The following is an 11,503-nucleotide window of genomic DNA, read 5'->3' as shown; positions in this document are numbered from 1 at the left end:
AATGATTGATTTTTCTTGTGTGCTCTCCTTCAAGATTTTTCGTGGTTGGGCATCGATAAGATCAGGTTACGTGACATTGTAGGTCTTTGTGTTAGCTATATAACCATATAATTTATTTTTAATTCGAACTATTTCAAGCCTTTCATCTATAATTTATTTTGAATGTATGTTCTTTTTTGTCAAAAACCACCATGTACTAATTGGGCTATAGATTTTAGCTCGTTTATCGAATTTTGCAACAACTTAGTTTTTTAGAAACTAGACTCCATTCTACACACTTTGAAATTTTTTAAATTTTTTTAAAGATTGCTATTCAATTATTTCTTGGAGAGCACACACATATTTCACATTTTTGGGATGTGTCTAGTTAAAAAATTCATTAAAAAAAATACACATTATAAAATTACCCGAAAAATCTGGAATAAACTACATAATGTTAAGTAACTTTTGACCAGAGCAATAAAAGAATTTAAAAAAAAAAAGTTTAAATTTTAGGGGGGCCACAGTTTGTACTGTGTTATGTTTTTTTGGAATAAACAGTACCACTTTTTGTGGCCCCCCTTTTTTGAGGACCTAAAACTAAACCATTTTGAAAAAAATTTAGTAGTTTACAAACTAGATTCAAAGGACTATGACTTTTGTTTTTGTCATATCTTAAAATTTTGATGGTAACTATCTTCAAATTCTTGTTGAAGTTCAGAAATTGCTGATTTTAGGAAAAAGGTGTCCACTTATACCCCTTTTTGACACCACAACTTGGTGCACTTACCCATGTACAATTACTATTTCTCACATTTACTTTATATACTCCTTAAATGTAGTGTGAAAGAACAACACTATAATAATTTATTATTTTTGACATAAAAACAATTTATAAAAACACTATACATTCGTACGACCTAGGAAAAATAATCCAAATATCTATTATTTTGATTAATATAATTACATATCCTATCTAAAACAATAGAAAATTTATCCAATTTATTATATTCAAATTATTTTAATATACATGGATTCTCATTGATACTAAAACGCTTTATCCAGACTTGACTTGCACCGAAAGAAAACTAAAGATTCAAACCCAATTCTAATATATAAAAGCTAGAGGTTACATTAAGAAATTATAAAAAGTATAATGAGAGTTCGAACTTAATCTAATTTACACAAGACATTGCATTAATAGACTTATAAAAACATTTAAAATTAAGGTTTGACTTGAGTCAAATCTCACTAGAGATAGCATCAAGAAATGAAAGATCAAGGTTCGAATCTAACCTCTCCTCTCAAATGGTTGCATTTAAGAACTGAAAGATCCTTGTCCTTGGGATTTAGTTAAACCCCACCTAATCTTCGCGATTACCAATGACATTTCTCTTCATAGATTGACATCATTTCTCACATTGCTTGCGGGGTAAGTTTGAAAATTTTGCTCTTCTAGAGCTTCTAGAAAGTCTTACTTCATCGTGTTAAGATATAAGGCCCTCCACATGTTTATACTGAGGCAAATACACCGTTTATCCAGTCTGTCAATGACGTCTACAGCACGATGTTGACCAGCTGTTCATAAATCTTTCTATCGACGGCTCATATTCTCTCTAACTTGTTTGATTTTCTTGGAAGGTGGGCTCTCTTGAACATGTTTATTTGACTGAGATGTGTAAATTGGATTCATGGTGGCTTTAAAAGTCAAACAAGGAATTCAAAAACAGACGTTTTGCCCATTTTTTTTGTTTTTCAAATCAGGTGTTTGCATAAGATAAGAGAGAAAGGATGAGAAATATTCATTCATTTTTATCAGTAGTTTCCTGGTTTGATTGACACTTTTTATATCATTTTTCGCCAAGAATGATATTGGAGAGAATTATATCATCAAAAGATTAAAAATGAGTTCTTGAAGATGGATTTTCAAGGGTGGAAATGGGTCAAGATTGTGGTATTCTGTGTTGCATTTGTGGTTGTGAAGGCGTGCGTTTGGAGGGGCAAAGGTGTTTATGATCAATATGTTGGTGCCGCACCTAAATTTTCTTCTCTTTTTGTGTTTGGAGATTCATTAGCAGAGTGTGGGAATAATAACTACATCAATACAAGTGTTGCCGCTCGTGCAAATTTTGCTCCATATGGGAGAACTTTTTTTGGTACACCCACTGGCAGATTCTCTGATGGAAGAACCATTTTCGATTTCTTGGGTATGTTTCTTGAGCTTTGGGTTGTTTGCATTTGGGCCCTGAACCAGACAATCTGTTTCTTTTCATTCAGTTTGTGGTTTGGCATATATACATGTTGTGGTTTGGTATATACACAGTTTGTGTTTTGGTATATATACATGGTATATACAGGGCTAATTCTTGCTGTTTTCTTGACTCAAACCAGAAGTTGATGTATTTTTTATTTGGTTTTGAATTTGGAATGGCAGCAAGTAGGATTGGGCTGCGTTTTCCTTCTCCTTGGTTTCAAAGGAGAGTGGATTTGGTGACCTCTGAAGGTGCAAACTTTGCTTCTGCTGGAAGTGGGTTGCTGGATTCCACTTTTCAACATCTGGTAAGATATATTTCTCCAAAATGAGTCTATTTGTGTAATATTCAAAAGATTGTCTGTGTATATATTATCATTCAAAATCATATACTCTTGATTGGTACTATTTTTTCACAATTTGTGTAAGATTAATATTTTTGAAATCAATTCTGTTTAACTACGTTTGAGATTACAAACACCCTTCACCTTCTTGTGACTTCCTACTGATCACTGTATTTGAGAAAAAAAACATACAAAAATAAATGCAATCAAATTCAAAAAGATCAATCTTTTAAGTTCCAAAAGTTTTATCTTGTTCACAAAGAGCTCATCAGCTCATCAGGGATGAGTCTTGCGGTTCCCACATCATACCTGGATGAGGTCGGGATCGTGTCCCAAGTAATTTGTGATTTTGACGGCATGGATGCCCCTCAGTCCTTGACTCTAAGTCGGAGGTTTCAGGCACGAGGGAACCCATATGGGGTTCCTAAATCGTCTATGTGGTAGTTTTAGCTGATTGGTAGCTCGCAAGCTTCGTAGGGTTGCCTTGCAGGTCTGAACACTCAATCAAAAAAAGAGTTTTATCTTGATTTAAAGAGGTTAGAGGGCGAGAAGTTCTGATCAGTGGAATACATTTATTGGATTTTCTCTACAAACAGAATTTTCTTGTCACAAAACTATTTGATAACCATATATAAACACGCTACAATTATTTAAAATTAGAGAAAGGTAGGCGAGGTCTTCCTTCAAAGGATGACAAAAAAGTTTCAGGAGCGGAATATGTTCTTAGATTCTGGTGCTATAAATTTGAAACTTCTGTTATCAATAAGCCTTCCTTCTCTGCGCTGTAAATCCTTAAACAATGCTTCTTTGAGGTGCTCGTGATTTAGCTATGAATGGTTGGCTTACAGACTGATTATGAAACTATAACAAATGTAAAATTCTGAGAAATTTTGAATTTTTCAATAAAATTGTATGATCAAAAGTATTTTTTTTTTTTTCATAGATTTGGACTTGTATACAAATAATATATGTGGACAATTCATATCATCTACCCATCAATTTGATTTAATATCTGTGACTTGGATTTATATGATTTACTCTCTTTGCTTACTCTGAATTAATTGTTAATTATTTGTGCAGAATGTTATTTCATTTGGGCGCCAAGTAAACGAGTTCAGAGATGCATTTTACATGTTGAGAGGAGTTTCTGGGTATTCAGCACAGCAGATGCTTTCAAAATCTCTAATTGCAATCAATATTGGAGCAAATGATATTGCTGGGAATTACTTGGCGAATTCTTCTTTGAACCACAATGTTACACCCCAAGCATTCATCCAATCCCTTTTGAAGATCTATAAACACTATTTGCTGGTAAGTCAGATACTTAAAGCTGTTTAAGATTTGAATTTCTTTATTAAAGATATTAGACTTGTACAATATATAATATTGATCTATTTCTACTAGATTAAAAGGTTTAAAACTTAATTGAAATGAATTCATTAATAGAATGAGAGATAATTATAGAAATTTGAAATCACACTTTATGATCTATCATGGTTCTACAATCTATAATATTGATCATATAATCTATCATCAGAATGATAGAGAATTGTTAAACATTTCGGTCAAATTTGTAATCTATCATTTAGATCAACCTGAATTGGACTGTGTAGGACTGTTAAACGAAAATTTAGAATCAAATCACATAATCTATCATCACAATCTATGACTGACTGATCATTTCTTGTAATCACAATGCATGATCCATCAGGAAATTACATGAAACATGCAATTAAATCAAGCACTGATTGGAAAAAGAAAACCTGTGACAATACAATTCCTAAACAAAATTTGATCAGCAAAAAGCATTAAAGATGAGAATTATCAAACTTGGCATACAAGAGCCCTAATTGTGGAGGAATAAAACTTGGCGTTTGTCTAGTAGTGGGCATCTGAGGCATTGACATGAGGAACAGTTGCATGCTAATGAACATGTGATGACAGCTATGTTTCAGCGGTAACTGTGTCAGCACTGGTAGTAAACTATATTACTTATATAATTGAAGTGCCGTACAAAACAATCTTTCAATAAATTTAGTGAAATGTTTCCTCAGTAGAGGACGAAAAACTATTACAGAATATTTGATGTTTTTGGTTCTTCGAGGACACCCAAAAGGAGGGATCTGCGTGGATTGTTTTGTATGTTTTTGGCATGTTGATCTGAAACAGTAGAAATATAAAAACAACCATATGTTTCTGAAATTACCATTGCAATTTGCAGTTACCTCTGAAAAATGCTCTTTTGACTGGTTGGCGTGTCAGAAAAATCTCTTAATTTCCAGTAAATATACAGGTTTCTATCATCCCGTGACTTTTGGGCTGCCTTTGAATTTTGTTCTTGAGGAATAGTGAACAAATATAATGTGCTTTGATATAAATAAACATGTTATTTAAATATATTGAAAAACAAACACTCGATTGCAACATGACATTATTTTAATTTCATTAATATAAAAATTTAGATATTGATAGCGAACTTTAATTTTTTTTAAAATATTGAATTAAAATATATATTTAAAAAAAATCATTAGGGGATTCAAATTACTCGTCTTTTGTGGGCCTAGGGATCTATTTTGAAGGGTTGGTGATATATATATATAATTTTATTTTTAAAAAATTTATTAGGGGTTCAGATTACGTCTTTTGTGGGCTTAGGGATCTATTTTCAAGGTCCACTAAGTAAATGGAAAAAAATTCAAATATTTTATTTTATAATGAGATTTTTAATTTTTTAGTTAAAAATTTAAGTGCATTGAAAGTCATATTATAGTTGTCCAATCTATGTTGCTTGTCAATTACAAGTTTTTCCCATTATCATGAGGTATTTTTATTGAATTAAATGTATAAAATAACAAAATTTATGAAATTATTAAGCATCCATAAATTTTGAAGCAATTCAAAACTTATTAGGTAGTATTTTATTTTGTTAAGATTATTTTGAAGTTTGAGATCTCATAAATGTGAAAGTGCATTTTAGCTTAAAAATTTAAGCTTCCACATTTAGAGAAACAAGCAAATAAAAATATTATTTGTGTCTTTTCTTCTTTTTTATGAGAATCTAAAATTCAAATGATAAACAAATGCCATTAAAAAATCTTTTCTTGATGGGACAACTCTAGGTGGTTGGTAAATGTCATCAAATTTTAGCACTATCCCAATTTAATCTCATGTAGGTGATGCTATTATTTATGGATTTTTTTATTTATTTTTAAAATATAGTAATTGTGGCTTTGCAAGCCTTCCCCTCCTTCAAAATAGACGCCCAACCTCAAAATATAAACTACTTTTCAAGAGATATTCTAATTAATATTGTAGCATTTATATTTTTCATTTCATAAAAACCCACTTCATAAAAATATTTCTTAAAACCCTTTCATAAGACCACATCCTAATATATTAACAATAATATGATGATGTAGAAGATGTATTTATATACAATATTTAATAACTAGATTCATAAATTTGAAATTCAATATTTACATCATAACTTTTTTAGCAATTCAATATTTACATCATAACTCTTTTAGTGAGCTATACTTTGTGTTAGGATATAATTGTATATGATTTAATATTAGCATAAATTTGAAATTTAATATTTGTCATACACTTTGTCCTTGATTATACTTTTTGTTTAGACAATATTTGTATGTGATTTAATTTGAGTACAAATGTGAAATTTAATATTTGTTAAACACTTTGTCATTTATTGTATTTCAAACACTTCTATTTAACTATCCATTAATCTTTTGATTTCATCCAATTAGATTTGAGTATTTTTATTTTTTATTTTTCTAAGTGCAAGATTTTTAATTGTAGTGCAAATTTATAATTTAATATTTGACATATATACTAGTGTATTTCCTGTTTGGACATAATTGTATGACTCAACTTTAGTAGGAAGTTGGTTAATATTTGTCATACACTTGTCACCGATCTATACTTTGGACATAATTATATATAGATTTAGTTTTAGTACAGATTTACAATTTAATATTTGTCATACCCTTCTTCATTGATCTATATTCTTGGTAATTGTATATGATTTAATTTGGGAGGACAATGATTCTATTTAATATTCTGTGATTTCACTTTTATGTAACAAATTCATGGAACCTATATTTTTGTAACATTATTTACTTTTAGAATGACATGATATCAATAAGTCTTATGAAAAATCCTTGAAAGCGCGTTAAGTACCACATTTTACAAGTCAAGTCAAGTCTCGTCTCCCTCTTAATTTGATAAGATGGAAGATATATTTAGATGTTGTAGTAACATCAATACTCATAATATCTAGATGATTGAAAATATGAGCACATTATTATTTCATAATTGCTAATTACACTATATCAAATAGACTATCTTTAAATATTTTAAAATATAAATTAATATATAACAATCAAATTCAAGAAAATTAGATAAACCAACAAGAAGCTAAAACACATTTAAATATAAATAACTTAATCAATAAATCCTACAATCCAATTTGAAAAAAAGAAGGTATAGCCCAAACCATTGAAATTGAGAAAGAGTAAAGTTCACTACAACCAACTTATGATCAAAGTAAACCCAACTAAATCCAAAGTGTACAGTACCAAAATAAATGTGAATTTAAGGGGGAAAGAAAACTTTAAATTTGCACCTTCTTCTCTTTTGTAAGCTCAAAACAACATTTTAAGTTCAAAGATTCTCTAAAAAATTTCCAAATACTGTTTGAATCCTTTACAGAAATTGCATGAGATCGGCGGAAGAAAATTTATTGTGTTCGGAATCGGGCCGCTGGGATGCAGTCCAGGAATGAGATACGCAGGGCTTGCCAAATGGAAGGGCGGATGCGATGAAACCGCCAATGAAATGTTTCAGCAATTCAATTTAGGGTTAAAGAAGCTGATCCGCCATTTGAACAGAAATCTGATAGGATCAACCTTTCTCTACGTCAATACTTACGATCTCGTCCTCAACATCATCAACAATGGCGAAACCCTAGGTAAGAATTTTCAGTCTCGTCTCTTTTCTGTAAAATATGCTTTAAATCAAAGCGGCATCTTCTTTTTAAGTGCCGTTGACTGTAACAACAAGTTATTTCGATTTCTATTTCAAATTCAAAAGGTCTAGAGTAAGTGAAGATTTCTTTGCTGGAGTCATTTCAAAATTTTGAAGTGAGTCTTTCCTTTTAGGTTTTATTTTAAATTTTTATATTTCCCTCTCTCTTTTGACTTTTTGAATAACTGATTATTTTGTTGCAGGGTTTTCTGAGATTGGATCTGCTTGTTGCGGAGAGGGGCAATTCAATGCTGGTGTGGGATGCGGGCAAAAGAGCGAAAAATCTGTGTGTGAGGATGGAAGCCGTTACATATTTTGGGATTCATTTCATCCAACAGAAGCAGTGCAGAAGATCATTGCAGAGGAAGTGTGGGGCGGAAAATCCTCTGTTTTCCCTACCAATTTAAGAAATGTAATAGATTCCCCTGCCTCCTCCTATATTCCTTTTTTCAGAGCATAGATTAGGCAAATTGGGAAATTTGTATATATTGAATGGGCTGCTCAAGAGGAAAGAGCTCGCTTCTTTGTGGTCGTGGGGACAGCGTTGGGAGGCTTGAAATTGTTTATTCCCCTGGCTAAACTATGTGAACAAGATTGCCTGGCGAAAATATCAACAAGAATATACTAGTCTGAGTGTATGCAACTTACAATCAAGATTTAGTGTGGATCGGAAAGATTGTTCAACATTCAAAATTGTAGGATGGATAGGGAATTTAAAAGAAAAAGAGATTGGTTTATGTAATGTAGATATCGATTGTGTCATAGAGTTTTGATGTGTGTTAATATTGTTTGATAGATGTTCCAAATAAATTATCGATTGTGTCATAGAGTTTTGATGTGTGTTAATATTGTTTGATAGATGTTCCAAATAAATTATCGATTGTGTCATAGAGTTTTGATGTGTGTTAATATTGTTTGATAGATGTTCCAAATAAATTATCTTTTTAATCAAGAGCTTGAAACTGTTATTTAAATATTTTTTTGTCAATTAGTTTATAATGACTAATTGAAGTGAAAAATATATGGAGCTTGTTTATTTTTTAATATCTGTTTTTGAAAATTGATTTAATCTTACAAATTATATAACTAACTTGGGTCAAATTTTTATCTATAAACTTCATCTACTGATAAAATGAAGATTGATTCTATATATTCATGCTATGGCCAGTTCAAGGGAGATAGCAGTGTTTGTTAAGTTGGATATGGCTAAGGCCTACAATAGAGTGAAATGGAGTTTTTTAAAGAATATTCTTCTTAGCCAGACTATGAGTTGCATTACTTCTGCCTCTTTTTAAGTTCTTAATGGTCAACCTTCTTAGCTATTTGATGCCTCTAGAGGCCTCCGCCAAGGTGACCCTCTCTCTCCATATCTATTCATCATCATGGCTGAGGGCTTGGGCAGATTCATTATGTATCAAGTGTCCCAGAATTCAATTTAGGGGTGGCGGTGGGGTAATGGTTTACCTACTCTTTCTCACATTCAATTTGTTGATGATTCTGCTCTTGCAGGTCTTGCTAGGATCAAGGAAGTTGAAGCCCTTCGACATACTCTAGATATTTATTTGGTAGCTTTAGGCCAAAAAGTTAATGGGCACAAATCTTCCATTTACTTTTTTAACGCTCTTGATTCTATTCAGCAAAGGATTGTTGATATCCTACAGTTTTAGATTGGGTTGCTTCCTTTGACGTATCTGGACATCCCTATTGTTGTTTCTAGGCAACCACATCTCTTTTGGGAAATTTTGATTACCAAGCTTCAAGATAAGGTAAATCATTGAACTCATAGATGGCTTTCTACTAATGCTCAAGTTACTCTTCTTCAATCTATTATCCAAGCTCTTCCTACTTATAGAAGCATGGTTCAAGCTGCTCCTGTTTACTTTCTCAAGGAGTTTGATGCTCTTTCTTGGCAATTCCTTTGGAGTGGTAATTTTTGTAGCACTAAATGGAGTTTGATTAGCTGGGAGACTGTTTGTAGGCCAAAAAAGAAGGGTGGTCTTGGTCTTCGATCAACTCTCTTGAGTAGTCAAGCGTTGGTTGCTAAGCTTTATTGGCGATGGTGCTTTGGAAAACATCAACTTTGGGCTCGTATTATCATCCATAAATATTCTCGTGGTGCTAATCCTTGCTCTATTTTTGAACTTCCTCTTGAAGGTTGTGGCTCAATGGTTTGACATACTCTGAAGACTGGTGTTGTGTTAGTCAAGAGAGGTTTGTTCTAGATATGTAAGGGAGGCTTTGAGGCTTTATTTGGGTCTGATGCTTGGGATGGATTCCCATCCATATTATCCATGTACCCTCATCTTCAGACTCTAATGCAAGAGCATCTCGCATGGAAAATTTAAAATAAAAAAAGAAAAAAAAAATTGTGGAGGAGAGAGAGTGACGAAAATAGAAGGAAATTTTAAAAAAAAATAGAAAATGAAAAAAAAAAAAAAGGGGAGAAAAGAGGAATTTCTATTTTTACGGTGCAAAGGTGGCATAAATAGAAAAATAAGAAAATTAGTTGTCATTCCATTAATCGAGGTGTGTTGGTGGCATCTTAGAAGTTTGTGGAAAGTTCTTTAAATCATGCATTTAATATTTGTTGTGATCCACAAAAGAAACGTAATTTTCTAATTGGGCCACATGGTGGTGCATAGTTGTATTTAGGTGGAATTCTAGAAAGTTGTGGATATTGTGTAGGTGGAATTCTAGAAGGTTGTGGATAAATCATGCATTGGGTGGTAAGTGCCTATTTAAGTAAGGCATATGAGCATTTCTAATGAAGCTTTGGAAGGTCAAGCTTCAAGGTGAAAGCTTCAAGGTGCGAAAGCTTGAAGGTGTGATCTCTTCTTAGTAGAAGCTTGGAGAGAGGGAGGAAGCAAAGGGCAAGTTTTCCTGAGTTTGTGAATAGAGCACCGAATGTGAGGTAGTTTACAGCAGGATTGTGGTGGAGTTGTGAATTTGTGGATAGAGCGTTGAATATGACGCAGTTTACACTTGGATCTTGGATAAAGTTGGAGAAGAGCTAGTGGTTGCGGTTTAGAAACAAGGAGGTTGCTTGGTGGCTTGCGAGCACAAGTTGAGATCTTGGAGGTTTCTACTAGAGTGTGGATCTAGACTAGCTTGAGTTCGGATTGGATCTTGAGAGATCTTGCAGAACTATTATTGTAATTGCTATTGAATTTTCAAGTATAATAAAATTGCTTGGAAATCATTTTGTCTCTCTTGGTCTCCATATTGTTGCATTGTTTGTTATGAGTTGGTAAGGGTGGTGTGGCCCTTCATCAAGTGGTATCAGAGCAGGAGTTCTTGAGTGTACAAGCAGATCGTCGAAGCGTGAGGTAGTTTGTACTAGGACCTTGGTTGGGCGAAGTTTATCAAAGTAGGGAGTTCCTGAGCGTGTAGATAAATCGTTGAAGCTGAGGTAGTTTGCACCAGGACTTGGGTTAGAGAAGTAGATTTGAGTTGGTCTTGATTTGAGGGCTTGCAGATGAGTTGATGGATGTGGAAATGGAAGACTGAACTTGTTGAGGCATGATTGTAGAGAGCTTGTGGATTATAGATCCATGGTCCTAGACTTGTGATGTGGTTCTTGATTGTTTGTGCGAGTTGGCAGGTTGCAATTTGACTTGCAAACAATTCAAAGTTGTCACAAGGAGCATAGGAAGGATTTGTTGCAGAGGGTTTACGAAGATCTTGGAAGATGGCTTCGAGAGGATTGGACCCTGAGATGATTGCAAAACTCCATGGTATAGTGGAGAGGAATTTTTTGAAGATGTCTACTCGTCTTGAAGCTAGCTTGGCTAATTGAGTTGAGGATGTTCAAGAGAGAAGATGACATCACAAGGTCGAGGTGGAAGAAGTTGGTTTTGTTGATCAACTTGTGGAGCCTGATACAGAA

At 33.0% G+C, this 11,503-nt stretch overlaps 1 protein-coding gene across 1 annotated transcript; it reads left to right on the top strand.

Moving 5' to 3' along the window:
- Window positions 1-1,647: 1,647 nt before the first annotated feature.
- LOC149533372 (GDSL esterase/lipase 7-like) lies at window positions 1,648-8,379 on the top strand. The gene is made up of 5 exons (XM_089804273.1): window positions 1,648-2,186; window positions 2,414-2,538; window positions 3,655-3,885; window positions 7,303-7,561; window positions 7,821-8,379. The coding sequence occupies exons 1-5, from the start codon at window positions 1,898-1,900 to the stop codon at window positions 8,075-8,077; spliced, it is 1,161 nt and encodes a 386-aa protein (XP_089660399.1). The 5' UTR covers window positions 1,648-1,897; the 3' UTR covers window positions 8,078-8,379.
- The last annotated feature ends 3,124 nt before the right edge of the window (window positions 8,380-11,503 follow it).

The sequence above is a fragment of the Cupressus sempervirens genome, chromosome 10, assembly GCF_028749045.1.
Source record: "Cupressus sempervirens isolate cs-2001-9-10 chromosome 10, ASM2874904v1, whole genome shotgun sequence".
Classification (NCBI taxonomy): Eukaryota; Viridiplantae; Streptophyta; class Pinopsida; order Cupressales; family Cupressaceae; genus Cupressus; species Cupressus sempervirens.
This window is presented reverse-complemented; position numbering and strand designations above follow the sequence as displayed.

Bases quoted from the DNA above. Each gene is read 5' to 3' on its own strand.
- LOC149533372 (XM_089804273.1), top strand. From the start codon at position 1,898: ATGGATTTTCAAGGGTGGAAATGGGTCAAGATTGTGGTATTCTGTGTT. The intron at 2,187-2,413 runs GTATGTTTCTTG...TTGGAATGGCAG, and splicing joins AACCATTTTCGATTTCTTGG to CAAGTAGGATTGGGCTGCGT. The intron at 7,562-7,820 runs GTAAGAATTTTC...ATTTTGTTGCAG, and splicing joins CAACAATGGCGAAACCCTAG to GGTTTTCTGAGATTGGATCT.